This window comes from Heloderma suspectum, chromosome 1 (assembly GCF_057233095.1).
Source record: "Heloderma suspectum isolate Gila_16-S chromosome 1, 16-S_ref, whole genome shotgun sequence".
Taxonomy (NCBI): Eukaryota; Metazoa; Chordata; class Lepidosauria; order Squamata; family Helodermatidae; genus Heloderma; species Heloderma suspectum.
Window position 1 is genome coordinate 49,283,398 of NC_139458.1, and position 19,775 is coordinate 49,303,172.

The 19,775-nt window shown below is 43.6% G+C and overlaps 1 protein-coding gene across 5 annotated transcripts in view; it reads right to left on the reverse strand.

Moving 5' to 3' along the window:
- The window catches only part of FLVCR2 (FLVCR choline and putative heme transporter 2), a 63,802-nt gene that overhangs the window by 25,538 nt on the left and 18,489 nt on the right, over positions 1 to 19,775 (reverse strand). For all 5 annotated transcript variants that reach the window (XM_084841997.1, XM_084842002.1, XM_084841985.1 and 2 more), the window contains exons 2-5: positions 17,466 to 17,607; positions 16,529 to 16,669; positions 3,902 to 3,969; positions 3,105 to 3,208 (exon numbers count right to left, since the gene is read on the reverse strand). In XM_084841997.1, coding sequence (XP_084698123.1) covers positions 3,105 to 3,208; positions 3,902 to 3,969; positions 16,529 to 16,669; positions 17,466 to 17,607 — 455 coding nt within the window. The remainder of the gene's footprint in view (positions 1 to 3,104; positions 3,209 to 3,901; positions 3,970 to 16,528; positions 16,670 to 17,465; positions 17,608 to 19,775) is intronic.

Here is a 19,775-nt window from a genome sequence, read left to right on the forward strand (position 1 = left end):
GCTGGGAGGATTCAGGAAATGGCTAATTAAGCACCGCCCAGCAGCAGGAGCACTAGTCAACTCTCCAAACAAGAAGGCCTTCACTAACTGAAAGCTGCAATCCCAAGCACACTTTCTAGGGAGTAAACCCATTGAAGTGAATGGGATTTCCTTCTGGGTAAACATACTTATGATCTTGCCCATAGCAATGGGCACTGGGTAATCCCTATGGGGATTATGATGCTACAAATGAGGCCTGCAACAAAATGTTGCAATGTGGAGTGCTCCTGTTCAGGGTTCCAGCCATCTTTCAGGATGCTCTGTTCCATTCCCCCTTCCCAAAGAGAGCAACAGGAAAGCTCTTACCAGCACAGAAAAATTGGTCATGCAGGTTTTGAAAAGGAAATGTAAATAAAAACTATTGTCCCTTCCACTGAGTTAGTATATAATCCTCAGATACATGTGTTTATGTGTGGTGTGTGTCTACACATGTTTGCGCGCGCACACACATTAATTCTTATCCACAACTAGTAAAAAAAATTCCAGGGGCTTTATAGAATCCTTGCTAAGTCAGATGAGCAGGAACATATTACTCTCTAGGGGTTAAATTATTCCATGAGAGTTCCTTTTAGTCAACTCCGGCATATTATATGTTATGGTTCCATTGAGTCATGGGGGTATTTACAGGGGGTAATAGGCAGGCAGTAGGGGATGAATAATCTTTCACCTTCCAGTCTGTTATACCTTGCAACCATCCCCCTCTGTTAACATTTAAATGTTCTTCCCCCACCTCCGCCCCGCTCCCCAATCCAGGCTCCAAAACTGGATGCAAACCAGCCAGGGGAGAGCATTTCTAGTAGAGAATCAGCAAGCACAGGAGAGGTTGAGCAATCCTCCTACCCAGTTTGCAAGTGCCCCCACCCAGCCACCACATTCCTGTTATCTTGGCAACACACAGGTTTGGGAACAGGTATTTGCTGAAATTGTGTTTTCTTCCGCCATCCTCCACACTCTGTCTTCAGATGCTCATTCTGTCATTAATGCATGACAAGGCCAGCCCTACCATTAGGCGGAGTGAGGCAACAGTCTCAGGTGACAAATACTGATCCCCCTGATCCTCCGGCCATTCCCCTCTCCTGGAGGACAGAGCTGTTTGTGCCACATGGCCTGTCCCACACCTCCTAAACTAGCCTGCTGCCTTCGGGTGTGGTGGTGGTGGGCACTATCCCATTGCCAGTGTTGAAATAAGATTTCACTGCAATTCCGGTCTTCTTCTGATTGTGGAATGGAGGGCGGGGGGCACCTTGTCCTTTGCCACAGTCTTGGGCTGGCCCTGCTGCATGACTACAGAGCTTCTGCATAAAGCATTATGTTAAACACTATTGAAACCACACTATTAGTTCCTGCTATATAGCCACGGGGCTCTTTGGTGGAGATTTTCATGAAGTGGCACAGCTGCCTTCTGAAGATAGTGACTCTGCAATGCCACATGCACTGAATAGGCCTGGACTGAGTCACACCAACAGTGTTACAACACTGGGGCTGTTTGTGTATAGCTGCCATTTTGAATATGCAACCCATGCTCAGGGGGTGCTGTGTCATGCAAACCCAACAAGTGTGGGTTATGCAAGGGTTAAATAACCCTTGCATAACTCATGCTCACCGGGTTCACACGACAAGACAACCCCTAAGTGGGGGTTGGATATGCAACATGGCGCCTGCAGGCACTGTGGCTCATTGTGACTTAAACCCACAATGAGCCACATTGCATTGTCCAAACCCACTCACTGTGAGGATATGCAAGATACAGCCACAATGGGGTAAATTAAAAAGATGTATCCCTATGTCCCAAGGTTATAATAGCTCCAGACATGCAAAAGAAAAAAGATTCCCTGGCAAGACTCAGCCTTCTGCAAGATTTTCCCTTCCTAGTTCTCTACCACTTTCTAACTTTCTACCCGTCTCTTCTTAATCTCTCCTACATCCTGAAGAGTCCTATAGGGACCTGCTTTTCTCACAATACTTTCTTTACTGTCATTCAGATCCCTGGATTTTTAGATCCCAGCTTGCCACTTTCATTTTCACAGACAACCTACCAATCTGAATCCCACAGGGACTGGTTATTAGGAAAGAGACATCGCTCCTGATTTAAGAGCTATAGGCTGCAGCAGAAGTCTCTTGGCTATGCAATCTAATCTGGTGAATGTAAACTGAAGCATTCTCAAATCCAGGACATAAAAATCTCCCAAAAGAAGGAAGTAGCTACAAAAGGAAGAAGTCAAAGCTAAGGGCAGAAGCAGATATTACAGGGGAAACATGGGTTCCCAAACCATGATTCCCTAGTTCTACTAATGTGGGGTCATTTGCAGGGGGAATCTGAGGGCAGGAGGGTATATATAAGCCTTCTTCCACCCAATAATTTCTTTCCCAAACAATTGTTCCCTAGACGTTTTCAGCACCCCCCTCCCCCAGTTGGGCTACCTCCTGGCTGCAAGTCCTCCATCGTATGTATCCCCCACCAACACATTTACCATTGTTTTTGGCAAACATGTTGTTGAGACCACATTTTTGTGGAGATGGCATCTAGTTTGGGCCACAAGAGGAATGTTGTGTCATTTCCCAGTTGCCATTATTCCAGCTGCCCACCTCTCTTTCCTCAAAAATACGTATTTAAAATGTTAAATATTTGGATTAAGTTTATATTTATTTGCCACTAGCCTCTCTAATACACAATTCATCTGGCTATACCTATAAAATATTTGAGGGTGCTACTATTGAAAACCAGTCTTTCTGTGGGCCATATTTGTGGTTATATTTTCAATAACTGTGACCCTCTGTTTTCCTCCTACAAAACTTTTTAAAACTGTTACATTTGTTGTTTGCCTATTACACAGTTCATCTGGCTAGGACAAGTACAGTCCCACATCACAAACAATGGAGATGAAGGCCATACGTGCCAAGGCCTTCAGCCAGACAGCTCCAAAGCCTTGTGGAAGAAGAAATGTATATTGTCCAAATAACTGAGTTGGTGTTATTATAAACTTTCCCCCTTCACCTACCCACTGAATGAGCCCGCTTCTTCTCCAGAGTAGGAGAAAGGGGAAGACGTAGAACAAAGGACTTACTTATATGTCTTGGTTCTGTCCAACCAGATGCCAGAGATCAAAGCTCCAACCATGCCAGACACTACAATGGTGAGACCGATTCTGCCGGCATTCAGTTCCTCTCCCTGCAGCAATACACAGATCCACAGAATAGTCAATCTCTGACTACAAAACAAGTTGGAGGGACTAGAAGGCCTCAGGGTGAAACTGCCAGCACTGAGAGCCAGTGTGGTATTAGAAGGATCATAGAATCTCCTTGGGAAGAGAGGTGTGGGTTTTTTTGCACAGCTGTATGTTCTGCCTCCACGTCATGTCTTTAAAGCCTGGCTGCCTCTTCTTTGCAAAGGCATGATTTCCAGTGGCAGATCCTGAATTCAAAAGGGGGAAAACAGCAGAGACAGGAGCCAGCAGGCACAGGAAGGATCAAGCTACCTGGTCCTGTCTGCTGCTTCTCAAATAGAAATCATGGGTCTTTGAAGACATTGCAGATAGAATGTACAGTTCTGCTGTCTGGAGAGCTATCAGGGGCATTTTTCACCCTTGACGAAGAAATAAGTTCTTGCTTCAATTTGTTTGGAATGCAAATTGATGAACTCTACATTGGTTTTACAAGTGCCACTCTTCCATTTTCTGTTGCACTTCAAAAAAGAAAAGAATGAACACTTACATGAATAGCATAAGAGGCTTCACAGTGACTTTAAGCCCATGTTCTTAGTCTCTTGCCTTACTTGTTCATTCTTGAGTTTCACTAGAGCAGGATACCACAGGTATTACGCAGCAAGAGCTAAGAGTTTCAATGGCAAGTCCGTACCACTTACCGGATAGTGCATAATCACCATGCGGGATAGCAGAGTTGAGAGAGCATAGAAGCAGCCTGTGTTTAATCCTGGAAGGTAAATAAGACAGTGAGTTAATTGCATGCTGTGAATCAGGTCACACAGCAGAAACATGCCTATCGAAATAGCCAGGCCTCGAGCACAGAATTCATATATGTATTTAAATTGGAAGTCTATGGATCGCTGTTTGCCCCCACACCATCCAGTGAGCTGAGAGCTAGATTGGGATTTGAACCTTTGTCAAAAGTTTGATGCACACACAGGCCAGCTTCTTGTCTCCACGGTCTTGGTACTAATCTTCAGATATTCCCCCCCCCCTTTTTGAATCTATTTTTATTTTATTTTTATAAATGAAATAAACAATACCAACAACATAATCAGAATCTTCGGTTTCCAACAATACAGTATTTGGGGGCAGGGAGGATAGCAAAAGAAGAAGGGGAAAAAGAAAAGGGGAAAAAGGATTATATCTAAAAGCAAACCAAATATCCAAATATAAATCTAATTACAGATTATACCCATACAGCACTCTTCCAAACATTGCAGGTATTATTAAATCTTCAATCCGCTGCACCACAAACGATGAACCTTATCTTTCAGTGTCATAACCTCAGTCTTATAGCAAAGGAACAGGAGCAAACAATCCATTTCCATTGGCCATATATTACCATTCAATTAAGACATATTAACAAACATTAATGATTTAGCCAGCAAAGAATAGTAATAATCATAATCCCATAACGATGTGAAGAAGAAGTAGTAGTTTAAGCAAAAGATAAAAAATAAAAACATATCTACAGATATTTCCTGTGTGTGTGTGAGCATGCATGCATACACACGAGCGCGCGCGCACAAGCACACACTTCCTCTTCTTGCAAGTGTGAGCTTGTTTTAATTCATGAAAATCAAATGCTGAAATTCAAGCACAATTTGGACCGGGGAAGTGCCAGGACCGGGGAAGTGCCAGATGACTGGAGGAGGGCTAACGTTGTCCCTATCTTCAAAAAGGGTAAAAAGGAGGAACCTGGGAACTACAGACCAGTCAGTCTGACATCAATCCCTGGGAAAATTCTGGAGCAGATCATAAAGCAATCCATCTGGAAGCACCTTGACATCAATGCCATGATTACTCGAAGCCAACATGGATTTGTCAAAAACAAGTCCTGCCAGACAAATCTGATCTCATTTTTTGATCAAGTCACCTCCCTTGTAGACCGTGGGAATGCTGTAGACATCATATACCTCGACTTCAGCAAAGCTTTCGACAAAGTGCCCCATGATATCCTGATGAGCAAACTTGCTCGAAGTGGGCTAGATGAAACAACGATCATGTGGATCCACAGTTGGCTACAGAATCGGACTCAGAGAGTGCTTATCAATGGGAACTTCTCAAACTGGGGAGAGGTAACGAGTGGGGTACCGCAGGGCTCAGTCCTGGGCCCAGTGCTCTTCAACATTTTTATGAATGACTTGGAGGAGGAGGTGCAGGGAACGCTGATCAAATTTGCAGATGACACAAAATTGGGAGGGATAGCTAATACGTTGGAAGACAGAAACAAAATTCAAAGTGATCTGGATAGACTGGAGTGCTGGGCAGAAAACAACAGAATGGCATTTAATAGGGACAAATGCCAAGTTCTGCACCTAGGAAAAAGAAACCAAATGCACAGTTACAAGATGGGGGATACGTGGCTCAACCACACTACGAGCGAGAAGGATCTTGGAATTGTCGTCGATCACAAGCTGAATATGAGCCAACAATGTGATGTGGCTGCAAAAAAGGCAAATGCTATTTTGGGCTGCATTCATAGAAGCATCGCTTCCAAATCCTGGGAAGTACTAGTTCCCCTCTACTCAGCACTGGTTAGGCCTCATCTGGAGTACTGTGTCCAGTTCTGGGCACCACACTTGAAGAAGGATGCAGACAAGCTGGAGAGGGTTCAAAGGAGGGCAACAAAGATGATCAGGGGACTGGAAACAAAGCCCTATGAAGAGAGACTGAAAGAACTGGGCATGTTTAGCCTTGAGAAGAGAAGACTGAGGGGAGATAGGATAGCGCTCTTCAAGTACTTGAAAGGTTGTCACAGAGAAGAAGGCCAGGATCTCTTCTTGATCATCCCAGAGTGCAGGACACGGAATAATGGGCTCAAGTTACAGGAAGCCAGATTCCGACTGAACATCAGGAAAAACTTCCTGAGTGTCAGAGCAATACGGCAATGGAACCAATTACCTGGGGAGGTGGTGGGCTCTCCCACACTGGAGGCCTTCAAGACGAGGCTGGACAGCCATTTGTCAGGGATGCTCTGACTTGGATTCCTGCATTGAGCAGGGGGTTGGACTCGATGGCCTTGTAGGCCCCTTCCAACCCTACTATTCTATGATTCTATGATTCACAGGAATGGGGCAGTGACTAGAAGAGGACATCACTTTGGAACAAGAGTCACTCAGTCACATTCTCACATAAAAATGAGGAAAAAGCTTTTCCAAGAGGAAAAATGAAAATGAAACTCCGGAAGCAGAGCACAGATCACAGGGATGTAGTGCAGACTGCACCACTTCTGCATACTGTTTCTTATGGGAGACTGCATGAATAACAGGACACATCCTAATGCTCCATGCACACTGAGCTCATTTGATAACACATATTGTTACTGCAGCACAAATACCTCAGGTTCATTCACTTCACTGAAAAGTCAGAGTTAAACTTCCAACCATAGAAGTGACAAGGAAATTCCTTGCCTCACTTGAGTTATCATGTCAGGGTCAAAAAGCCGACGCTGAGTTGTTCTTGATAAAGGTCTCAGCTTCCTCACCAGGAGCCAAGAGAGAATGTTAGCTAAGCACTGGGATTATCATCTGCACAACTTTCCCAGGATAGCTCAAATCCAATACATAGTTCTACCCAATTCCCCAAACATCCAGGTACGACCTGCTAGGAGTTCCCCAAAGGGAGATTTGTGCACTGTGGTGATTACTCAGACTGGGTGAATTTGAGTAATCTTTATTAACTTTATAACCCACCTTTCCACAAGAACATGCCCAAAGCAACTACAAACAATTTTAAAAGACAACTGTATAAAATATATCACTATATAAAACTAGAACAGATAAAAACAAGTCAATAAAAGAATAAACAGAAGTTTTCTGCCCATTTTTGTGTGTGTGGTTTGATTTTTTTTTCATGTGGTTTGATTTTGGAATGGAGACAGCCTTGGTAGCTCTGCTGGATAACCTTTGCCAAGAGAAGGACAGAAGTGCGACCTTGTTAATTCTCTTGGGTCTCTTGGCAGCTTTCAATACCATTCACCATGGTAGCCTTCTGTACAGCCTGTCCAACTTGGTTTTTGGAGATACTATGCTGCAGTGGTTCCACTCTTACTTGGATGGGCAATTCCAGAAGGTGGAGCTGGGGAATTATTCTCTACTCCTGGGATCTCCAACATGATGCTCACGGGCACCAATGTTGGCACCCACCATGCTCCCTACCCCTCCTGATTTTTATTTTATTTCTTAAGATATTTACATTAAAACATTTTTAAAACCTCAGGGGCTGGTTTGCTGCAAAGCAAAATGCTGCCCTCCAGCACTATTTTTATTTCAGAGTGCTTTTGTGTTTTGGAGCTCAGCCCCACCTCTGCTTTATATTTAGGTTCTTGGGGAAATTACTTTTCTTTTAGTCTCACCAGTTTGGCTTTTGGGAAATCAGTGTTCTGTGACTAGCTGTGGCCACCATTTTCTGAATAGGCAAGGCACCCCACAGGAGCCATTTTGTGAGAGTGCCAATTACACTCTCAAAGAATTCCAAATGTGCTCACTGACCTAAACGGTTTGGGGACACCTTGGCAGTTATGCTATGTGTTTCCACAAGGCTCTATTTTATCCCCCATGCTGTTTTTAACACTGACATGAAACCACTGGGAGGGGATATACGGAGATCTAGACTGAGATGTTGCCAGTATGTGGATGACACCCAGCTCTGTCTCTCCTTTTCATCAAATCCAAGTGAAGCACTGAGTGTTCTGAATCAGTTCCTGGTGCAGTAATGGACTGGAAGAGGGACAATAAACAGACTCAATCCGGACAAAATAGTGCTGCTGTTAGTGGATAATTCATCTTCCCAGCTGAGTGGTGTTCAAGCAGTTTTGGAGGGAGCTGCACTCCCACAAAAGGATTGGGTTCATAGGCTGGGGGAGCTCTTGCATCCAGAAGGCTGGCCTACCATATCATGGACTGATGTGCCCGCATGAGGTGGCACAGCAGGAGGAGTGACAAATTCCGCCACTCCCTGCCCCTGCCAGGAGGGCCCACCACTGTCACCCTGCCATTTCCAGTGCGTGTTCTTTAGAGCCCTGCCAGCCGCTCCCCTGTTGTGGCATTTGCCGCAGCAAGAGGCAGTTGGCGGGGCTCTCTGGAGGAGCCACCCACCCTTCCATTCTGCACCCCCCGCTTCCCCTTATTGCTGCCACAGCTGGGCCATGCAAGAGATCGCCCAAACTCTTGCGAGAGTGTGGGAGAAGTCTCATGAGAGTTTGGTGGGCCTTGCAAGAGTTCAGGAGAGCTCTCTCAAGAGCCTTGCAGCTGGGAAGGAGCGTGAGGAAGCGCATGTCCTCACTTCAGGCAGCAAGGTATGGGACCAGGGCTGTGGATCCAGCATTGTTGGTGAAGGCACAAGGGGCAATCCTATGCGTGTTTAGACAGAAAAAAGTCCTACAGCTCCCAGCATTCCCCAACTAGGTATGCTGGTCAGGGAATGCTGAGAATTTTTCTGTGCAAACATGCATAGGATTGCACTCTTAGCCTGATACACCAATTACAACCCTACCTGGAGAGAGATAGCTGAGCTACAGTTATCTAAGCTCAGGTAACCTCTCATTTGGTTTTCTGCAATGCGCTATACGTAGGGCTGCCTTTGAAAAGGCCCAGAAACATGAGCTGATCCAAAATAGGACAGTGAAATCGTTAACAGGAACCGGTCAACATAATGATATTACACCACTGCTTTGTGATCTGCAGTGACTTCCAATCCATTTCAGGGTCCAAGTAAAAGAGCTGGTATTAACTTTCAAAGCCCTAAATGGCTTGGGGCCAGATTACCTGAAGGATCGCTTTCTCCCATATATATCTTACGATCTTCAGAGACTGTTCTCCAGATTCCTCCACATAATGAGGCAGGTGACTTCCAGGTGGCTTCCTTTTTGGTGGTGGCACCCCAATTGCAGAAACACACCCCCCCCCCCCGAGAGGCTTGCCTGGTTCCTGCACATTAGGATCTTTTTGGTGCCAGGTGAAAAAAAAAAATCCCAGGCATTTTAAAATATGTTTCAGTGTATTTTAGAGCTCAGAAGTAATTGATCCTTCCCCGGCTAGGTTTTAGTGCAGTTTTTATATGGAATTTATGCTGCTCTGTGTTGGTTATATGCTGATTTCTGTGTTGGCTTTAGTTCATTTGATTGTACAGGGTGTTTCAAAAAGATGGACCCGATTTGAAATCGCTATATCTCTGCAAGCACGAACCACCTATGAATGAAACTCTTACCACTTGAAAGGGTGGGGCATAGAGTTTCAAATGATTACCACTAGATGCCTCTCTCAGCGCACAAACAGCACCGCCACATTGGCACCAGCAGGTTCGACGTTTTCTAAATGACACACTGCCTCAATGTTGGATAGGCCGCATGGGACCCCAAGACTTGGCACTACATTCTTGGCCCCCAAGATCTCCGGACATTACACCCTGCGACTTTTTCTTGTGGGGATACGTCAAAGAACGTGTTTTTGTGCCACCATTAGCGACTAATCTGGATGACCTCAAAAATAGAATCACAGCAGCGGTGACTTCAGTGGAAGAAGACACTTTGAGAGGCGTTTGGGGCAAATTCAACTATTGTCTCGATACTGTCCATACAGCAGGTGGAGGGCACATAGAGCATTTATAAAATGTTTAGTAAAACTTGATAACTCATTAAACCGTTGGTAACTTTTGGTGTAATTGTAACATGTTGCCATCGTGAAATATACTGCTTTGAAATTGTGTCCATCATTTTGAAACACCCTGTATTTTGTTGATTTTAAAGCTTTGTGACCAAGCCCAGATGACTTGATTGGGCAGTAAAGAAATGCCACAAATAAATAAGTTACATGAACATTGCCCGTTTAGGGCAGGGGTGGGGACGTCTGCTGAAATCCAACCAACCCTCTGCAAAAAAAATTAACATTAAAAAAATAACTTTTTACATGAACCATGGCAGTCTGCTGCATAGTTTCTTCCTCTCTCTGGGCAAAACACCTGAAAGCAGCCAAAATGGAGGCCGGGGGGAGGGGGGGGCTTTTCACAGTGGGGAGGGGTTGGAAGGTTTTGCAAAATAACCAGCAGGAAATGTCCCCCTTCATGAAAGCTCGAAGAAAGTGACAGCAGGGTCTAGGCAGGAGAAGCACACATCATATACGCCACTAAAAAAATGAAGTGGAGATTTAATCCAGTAATTTGCATTACCACCTACTTTGAAAAGGTTTTAACTTAACTTATATTAAGCCAGGCATTTCAAGGTCTGCTGTGACTGGAGATGTAGTAATCTGACTATTATGGGGTTATATATAGAACCTCTTTTCATCAGCTGGTATAAGCGTCCATCCTTAAGACTTTTCTTTCCAGTTCCTATCAGTTTCTGACCAGTGCTATTTCACTAATAAACAGCTTTTTTTATAGCTTGCAAATAAAGTGAGTAAAAGTTTTATGTATATATATATAAGAAAGTGTTCCTATACAGGAGTTGGCGTGAGACAGCGCTCTTCCCAAGTCACCACCCACACTTCTAAGGCGGCATGGTGTTTATTCACAGCTCTACCAATGTCCCCAGTGGTGCCTTTCACTTCATTTCAGTTTCCAGACATAGAATCACAGAATCATAGGGTTGGAAGGGGCCTACAAGACCATCGCGTCCAACCCCCTGCTCAGTGCAGGAAGCCTGATTCCCACGTGGTCTCCCATCCAAGTACTAACCAGGGCTGACCCTGCTTAGCTTCCGAGATCAGATGAGATCAGATGAGATCAGGCACATCCAGCCCTTTGATGTATAATGGGAAGGAGACAAGTGAGCAAAGGGCAAAACTGTCTGAGCATCCCCAAAGCACAAAGCAGTAATTTGAATTCCTAAAGGGACTTGCAAGAACCCTTTAAAACTGCATGCTGTTGATAGATTCATTGCCCAGCCTCCACAATCCGTAAATTCATTGCCACAGTTACAGCAGCAGTTCCCAAGCTTTTCATATCAGCAATCACCATCAGCCCCCAAACATTTTTCTTTAAAGCTAGGACCCGCTTTTTACTCAGGCTTTTTATTCCTGAGGATCCATAACAACAGTGAACATTCACTGTCTGCTTGCTCAACATAGGTAGTAGGATTTTTTTTCAAATGCTCAGTGGGATGGACTGCTAGTTTGATCAGACTTGTGAGGAATCAGAAGACTGATGAAGTATGACCCATTGTCAGCAGTGCTGTGGCAGAGAAGTCACTACGCACAAGTCACAGAATGGGAAGTGCAGAATGACAAGTGGGTGATAATCATGTAGGAGGAACTCAAAGTACTCTGCAAGGAAAGCAGAAAAAGTGCCAAGCTCAGATGACATGACTGGGAATTCCCACCACTGCTGGTTTGTGCAGCAATTGCTGTAGCACATTCTTAAAACCATCAGCAAGTCAGTGACCAAAGAAGTGATAAGGCAGCCAGGGAGCTGACGGAGCACATTCCTGGAGACTGTTCTATAGAGAATGTAGACAACACCATACCTTGCCCTTTGCACTACATTCTTTTGACAGGACTTCTCAGAGAAAAAGGGGATGCATTGAAGAAGACATTTGAGGCTAATGACAAGAGTCTGAACAAGAAGTGGCTAATGGTCAGGAACTTACAAAGTTCTGTGGAATCCCCTTGACATTATTTGTACAAATACTTCTGATAAAACAGCACCCCCTTTTCCTGTCACAAGACAGTATTGCCACCAGACTATAGCGTTCCTTTATATGGAAATGCACAGAGACCTACCCATACCGGCTGCCAATGCTTAAAAAAAAAACACCACACCCCAAAAGCAATGCATGCCTCCTCTAAAAACCATCATGCTAAATTTGGCAACTGATTTGGGTGAACACACATATATGTGGCATAACAGCTGTGTAGAGAATGTTCTGTTATCTACCTCTCTCACACAGTTTTTAGGGAGCAATCCTATACATTTTAGGTAGAAAAAAGTCCTACCACTCCCAGCTTTCCCCAGATCGCATGGCTGGCTGGGGAATGCTGGGAGTTGTAGGACTTTTATTTCTGTCTAAGAATGCGTAGGATTGTGTCTTTAATGTATTAAAAGGGCATTCTACATAAAATTTCAAAGTCTACATAAAATTCCAATAAAATTGCTCACAAAATCTTCAGTCATTTTGCATGTCTGAAGAAAAACTGCTTGGAGACAAATTTTAGTACAGGAGCTGGCAATTTGTAGTCAATTCCTTCTACTAGCTAATAATAATTTTTATTTAAACCTGAGTCTGGAAGCACAAAAAAGAAAGTTTATTTGTCAAAGACCACAGAGGCAGTCTCAAGTTGGGCGCAACTAGACATGACATTAAAGGCAGCAGACAGGATGGGAGTGAGTTGAATCTTTTCCTCCCCTTCTGTGGCCCTAATGTAAATTGCTCCTCCAAAGCTGTTATTTGCACTGGTAGAAAAGCTCCCATTCGCCTTCAGTTCTAGAATTAGTATCTAGGTTTTGTAGGGAGACTAGCTTCTTAGGGGCAGTCTAGAAGGTAAAAATATTCCAGAGGCAAAGTGCTTCTGCATATTGGCTCCTTGCTTCCTTTTCATTTCTAGCTATATCATAGAATCATAGAATAGTAGGGTTGGAAGGGGCCTACAAGGCCATTGAGTCCAACCCCCTGCTCAGTGCAGGAATCCAAGTCAGACCATCCCTGACATATGGCTGTCCAGGCTGGTCTTGAATGCCTCCAGTGTGGGAGAGCCCACTCCCTCTCTAGGTAATTGGTTCCATTGTCGTATTGCTCTAACAGTCAGGAAGTTTTTCCCGATGTTCAGCCGGAATCTGGCTTCCTGTAACTTGAGCCCATTATTCCGTGTCCTGCACTCTGGGATGATCGAGAAGAGATCCTGGCCTTCCTCCCTGTGGATATATAGATATCCCTGATGATACAGAGAGTTTCTTTGCCATATATTCTTGGAATTCTTCATCACTGCAACACGAACTCCCCCATGTGAAATGGAGGAGCCAGATGACAAAACTCTTCACCCATTCTAACACACATCTTGGAACTTGTAGATGGGCTTTTATTTAGCAATCAGGCCATTCCTTCTGACTTCAGTTATATTAAATTATTTGTTCCAGAGGTGGGGAGGATCTCACCACCACCACCTCAGCAGCTCTAAGCAGAGACATAAGGGGGTACACCTTAAAAACATACTACCACTACGCTTACTCAGACCCATCATAATTTAAGGCAAAACAAGGTTTTTACCTGAAATATATCTAGCAATATTAAAGCCACAGATAGCAGTGTGTGGCTGCAGACCTCTTATACAGAGATTTACTTTGGTGGTAAAAAAAAAAAAGTAAAACCCTCCTTCTAGATAAAAAAGTAAAACCTCCTTCTACATAATCCAAAACATATGAAATATGTGGTTGTTTTGGATCTCCCTTTGCATGCCTCACCCGCCTTATCTGTGAAGTGAGACTGAAAGTCAAGGAAGACTTGGGAAAGAGTTTTTTTTTAAGAGTCCTTTTCAAGAACTATAGACTAGAAAAGACTAAACATACCTGCTAGCTGGCAGTATCAGAATCATTAAATGCCCTAGATGTGAGAAATTATCTCAGGAAGATCCATTTTCATCCTATTGAAATTACTTTAGTTAGTTACTGATCCCTACTTCTTTCTTCCATTTCAGTCCACTGAATTACAGGGGCTCACATACACACACGTACGCACACACACAGACGGAACCTAACACACACACAAAGACTTTCTGTCTGAAAGTTGTGTGTCTCCACTTCCTCAGTAGAATTCAGAAGTAGAACAATACCGGGGCTGTTTCTAGAGACTAATTGTGATGCTTAGAGCAGCAGAGATAGCTGTACAGAGATGAGAAAAGACACCGCAGTAGCGAACCTGGATGGATTAGGAAAAGCAAGAACACCCTGCAAAATGGCTTCTAGATCAAGATGTCTACCACAGCGGCCAAGGGGGGGAAAACAAAGGTATCCCTAGATGTCTTTTAGCTAGGGAGCCAAAGCACCCAGTCATTCATTTGACTGCATGACAGAACTAAAGCCAAATTTCTCAGAGCAATGCAAGGCATCTCTTTACAGTGCCTTTACAACACTGTATGTCCTTATCCTTAAAAAAAAAAAGTAGTTGCCATAGTGGACAGGACAGGACAGGACCCCCAAGGAACAAAAGACATATCAATCTTTTTCTTCCCTGTTATTATGTATACAGAACTACACTGGGTGTTTTTTTTAAAGTAGAGAAATGGTACACAACAATCAATTTACTCTTCCTTCACTGGGGGCCATAACCCAGAAAATGAGACTTCTGCTGAGCAGAGCAGATTCGTTTTCACAGATCTCCACAAAAATCTTCCATGTTAAGATGCATCCTCAAACAAGATTTCTTCAGGGTTCAAATGCACTAATTCATTGTTTCTGATCCATGCAGGTTGCAGGACACCCATACACAGTTACTGCTGTCCCACAAGGCAGAGTAGGACAGGTACAAGGTCAACAAAAGGTGGGACAGTGTACATAAGGTATTTCAAATAGTACACCAGAACAAAAAAAGAGGGCAACAGTTGGAATAAACAACCACCAAAAGTGCTGTTATATATATATATATATATATGTATTTTATATACATATACCAAAATCATGCATGTATTTCATTATGCAATTAATGAATAATGTATCCCTCAAATATAGACAAAAGCATGATCACATGTGTTTACATCAAGTGGAATTCAGTACACCTGAAGTTCAAGTTTAAGAAGTAGTAAAACAATAAAACCATGGACAAATATGACATTCAACGACTAGCTGCACAGGCATTACACATACTACTCTCGTCTTCCTAGCTATTTAGAGACCAGTTTAGCATAATAGTTTTTCCGCAGGTAATGACAACCCATTGATTTAAAAACTGATGATTGTTGCGCACAAGCGGGTGTGCTTTATTGCACAACCCATGATCATCTCCTTCACAGCTTGTGCAGCATGACGTCTGAACCTGGACTATTGGGTTGTTTAGGGGCAATGGATTAGTTCTCAACCCAGCGATTAACCCAACAACAAACGATGGGTTTTTAAACTGATGGGTTGTTGTTATGTGCAAACCAGGTCTATAAATAAGGGAGTGCCCGTAGTTCAGTAGCAGAGCACATGATTTGCATACAAAAGGTGCTAGGCTTGACCACTGGCATTTCCAGCTAAAAGGACCTCAGGTGCAGAGAGCCCAGACACAAATTCAGAATGAAAGTTAGAAATAGGGCCAGTAACGCAACAGAGACACAGTTGTTAAAAGAATAGAAGAGATGAACAGAAGAGAAACTCAAACAACAAGAAGGGGAGAAGGAGGAAAAGATACTGAAAATGACAGAAGGCAAATGACTCATGGAAAAAAAGAGAAGACCAGCACTACCGTCTAACTAGCAGAACCAGATACATACAGACAAGAACAAGAAAAGAGTTACAGGGGTAACTGTATCAAAGGGAGTCATCTAGGTCTCACTAAGAGATACGCAAAATTATCCATGCAGAACTGCAACATTACGGAGAAAGGTGGATTTATTAACAGAAGAACAACAACAGCCCATAAAAATAAAAAGAATGCAACAGAACAATGTATAGAAATAACATCTAAATGGGAAAAATGCAACCAGCTGGGTCGGGATTGGGGGGCGATATCCTTAATTATCAATAATAGAAGAGAAGACAAGGAAGATAGCAGAGGAAAGGGACAAACAAACTGATTAAACAGAGGGGAATAAACACACACACAAAATAGAAATGCAGTACCTGTGATAGACATACTGGAAGGCAAGAAAAATGAAGGGAAAACGCACATCAAAAAGGTAGCTGCAAACCTTGCAGAAGCCAGATGGCATGCATCTTCTGTCCAGACTAACTGCAAGAAGATTTGTACTTAATAAAGGTATATGCTTTCATACAGGGGTACAGGACAGGGAAGGGAGCACTAATTCACACCAGATCACAGAATGTGGTGAGGACTGTGCCACCTTCCCAAAACAATTATCTGCAGCAGACTGCCTTGAGGTAAATTGAATTCCCTCCCTCCGTCCCTCCCTCCCTCCGTGTGCGTGTGAGTGTGTGTGTTTAAAGCAGAATTAGTTCTCATTCATTATATTTTTAGTTTGATTTGGAATGTTTACTACATTTTTATTAAGGAATATCTTATTATGAAAGGAGTTACTGCTTTATCAACCTGCCCTGAGTGTACTGTATAACATAAAGATGGTCTAAGTATTCTATGCATAAAATAGATCAAAGAACTGCCATGTTGGATGATCCTGACAAGCAGGGAAGGATCTTACCATAGGTGAATATCAGTAGGACAAAGTTGACATTGCGAAACAGCCGGACAATAGATTGAAGATAGGAATATTCCTCAGGTGCTACTGAGTGGAGCAAAGCCTGGGCCTGGCTTGGAGGATATGGAGGCTTTTCCTGGAACACTAAGGGAAAAGGCACAGAACCAGAAATCAGAAACGGAGGAATGACTCTATGGGAGAATCATGGAGACACAGGCAGAGGGAAGCCTGTGGAATAAATGTGTATTAGTTCATAAAAGTTCACTGATATTTTAAATCAGAATCTGCAACGTTTCCTCATGTATTAGACAGGTGAACAGAATGCTGGGAGTTGTAGGACCTTTTTCTGTCTAAGCATTCACAGGATTGTGCCCTTACATAGAAATAAAATACAAATGGGGAAAGTGTGACCAGGTGATTTGTGTGCCTGCTCAATCTACTCTCAAAGTACTAATTATTGATGGGCAACTTCAAGTCCCGTGTGCTCTCTTATTATAGTTCTTTGTGTTTAAACCAGGAATTTCTCCCACCAGCTTTAACCTTGCATCAGTATAGATCAAGGATAGGCAACTTGCATGGGTCAGGAGCCACATATACTATGGATATTGACCATGGTTAATGCTAGCCAGGGTTTGAAGCTGGCTAGCAAATCCTAATTAAGAGGGAATATGGTTAATGCTAAGCATAGGTGTGCATTTCTAGTCCATAGGTATCTATACAAGATTACAAAAATGGGAAGTGAAAAGCAGCTGTAAAACAAGAAGAAAAGTATCTGGTACAACGGTCATCTCTATAGATAATACTATTCCCAGACACTATAGATTTACAGGAAAAAGGTGTCAAAGAAAGCAATGCATGCTCCAAGAATTCAAGCAGTGATCTGGCCTGATTCATGTGCTCAGTCTTCAACTCCATTTGAATATTTTCATTTTTTACTTACCAAGGACAACAAGGATGAAGAGTGCCGTTGCCACACCTGCAGTCATAAAAAACATGATGCTGATATGATGTGCCAGCTCATCCTTCTCCAGAATATTGGGAACCAAAACTGGAGGGAGGAGGAAACCCGCTGCAATGCCAAGCTAAACAGGAGGAAAAACCCAGAAAAACAACATCAGATGGAGTTTGTCACCTTCCAAACATGCAATCTTGCTTTTATTAGATAGCTAAGAAGGAAGTTGTTTTAAATTATATCATCTCACATTTTACCAAAAGCCAGAATGGGAAGCAGGAAGAATGGGTTTAGTTAACACATCACTAACAGCGGACTCAGGCGATAAGTGCCAACAGAAACAGAGCCAAAATCAGGCCACTGAGAAACAAGAGGGAGGTATATTAGCCATCTAAGGTGGCAACTGCCCCCTGCTCCCCCCCTCCAAAAAAAAACCCCAAGTGAGGACCAACTAGAGATGTCAGAGAAATCTGCACTGGATTCAAATGAATTTGGATTTCTATAAATTCAACCTGCGCAGGACAGGAAGGCCTGGCGTGCTATGGTCCATGGGGTCACGAAGAGTCGGACACGACTGAACGACTGAACAACAACAATTCTTCAGCAGACCAGCTTTTTCTGAGTCTTGTGGAATTGTAAAGTGGTTTCTCACTTTTGGGGGGCGGGATCTGTGCTGATTTACACTTGCACTAATGGTCATTTGTGCAAGTGGGACAGAGCAAAGGCTTTGCATGCAGAAGGTCCCGGGTGTGATCCCCGGCTTTTCCAGGAAAGGATCCTGCCTGCAACCCTCAAGAGCTGCTGCCAGTCAGTGTCGACAGTACTGGGCTAGATGGACCGATGGTCTGACTCCGTGCAAGGCAGCTTCCTACGTTCCTAAAAGTGCACATTACTGCCAATGCAAATTAGTGCTAATGCAAACTGGCACAAGTAGGGAATGAAATCCTGGTAAAAAAATATGCTGCCAGTGAGCAGTCAATGTAACAAAAAACGCCTAACCATCCGCGTAACAGACAGAATGGATTTAACAAAATCCACACATCCCTAGAATCAACCATGGTCAACAGCCACAAAATGCTTTCACTTGGAAAAGAAAAGCTGGGGGAGGAGGAGCAAGGAATGGCCTGCTGGCAGAGAGCATACCTGGCTGGGTGAACAGGATCAACTCCTTATTAAGAGACTAGAATACATTGCAAGATTATGTTGCAGATAGCACTTGTTTTGTCTAACTCTAAATGTCTTATGAAGGCAAGCAGAACAGAAAATCCTACTCCATCTTCTACAGACTATTGCTGGACTCTTGGTACAAACTCTCACCTTTTGGACTGTTATGCCAGCTGCATGGCAGCATCATGCTTATCTTGTAGGAGGGAGAATCCATTTCTACATGGAAGACTATTCCAGCTATGTTAATTTAAGGAAATTGTCTTGGTCTGTCTTTACCAACTCCACAGGCTTCAGTTTAAATGTGAAAGCTGACTGCTTGCTTTTATGCTGTAATTTCCATGAATGGCTACGTTGCTTCTCTTTCTTAGTACTGCAAGCTGTTTCACAATACCAAACTGAAGCACAACTGAAAATCAGTAAACTGAAATGTAAAATAGCCCTTCTGAAATTCTGAGATAAACACTATGTCACGTTTGACCTTTCAGATACAAACTTGCTTCCATAGTGGAACCAAAAATACCAACTAAACCTACAAATCATTAACTCCCACAATGTTTGTTGGAGGTCTTCATTTGCCAGACACTGCCCTGAAACCCTTATCATCCCATACCTTGAGTGCCTTGGAGCAAACTGTTATCATAGTGATGCACATTGGGGGGGGGGGTCTGAAAGGGGTCAAACCCACTCAGTTCATTTATATCAGGAATGGGCAACCTGTGGCCCTAGGGCCGCATGTGGCCCTCAGCCTAATATCAAAAGCCCTCTGCAGGCAATCAATTCAGACCTCTGGCAACAGCAATATGTCCCTTCCCTGGCAGTCCACTGCACAGGAAGGAGGAAGGGGAGAGAGAAATGGGGGTGGCAGAAAGAGAAAAGGGGTGACCGCCTACGTTTGGCTCTGGTCCTGCCCACTGCTGGCTTTGGCCCCATCCGCTGCTGGCATGCAACCCGCAACAGACTACCCATGAGGGAATGTTGCACTTCAGAGAGAAAAAGGTTCCCTACCCCTGATTTATATGGGTGAGAGATCGGCAATGGGAGAGCAATCCTATGGCTGCTAGACAGTGTCTAGACAGCCATAGGTTTTTTCAGTTTCTGGGAACCCAACTCAGAGCCAGGGCTCAGAGCTCA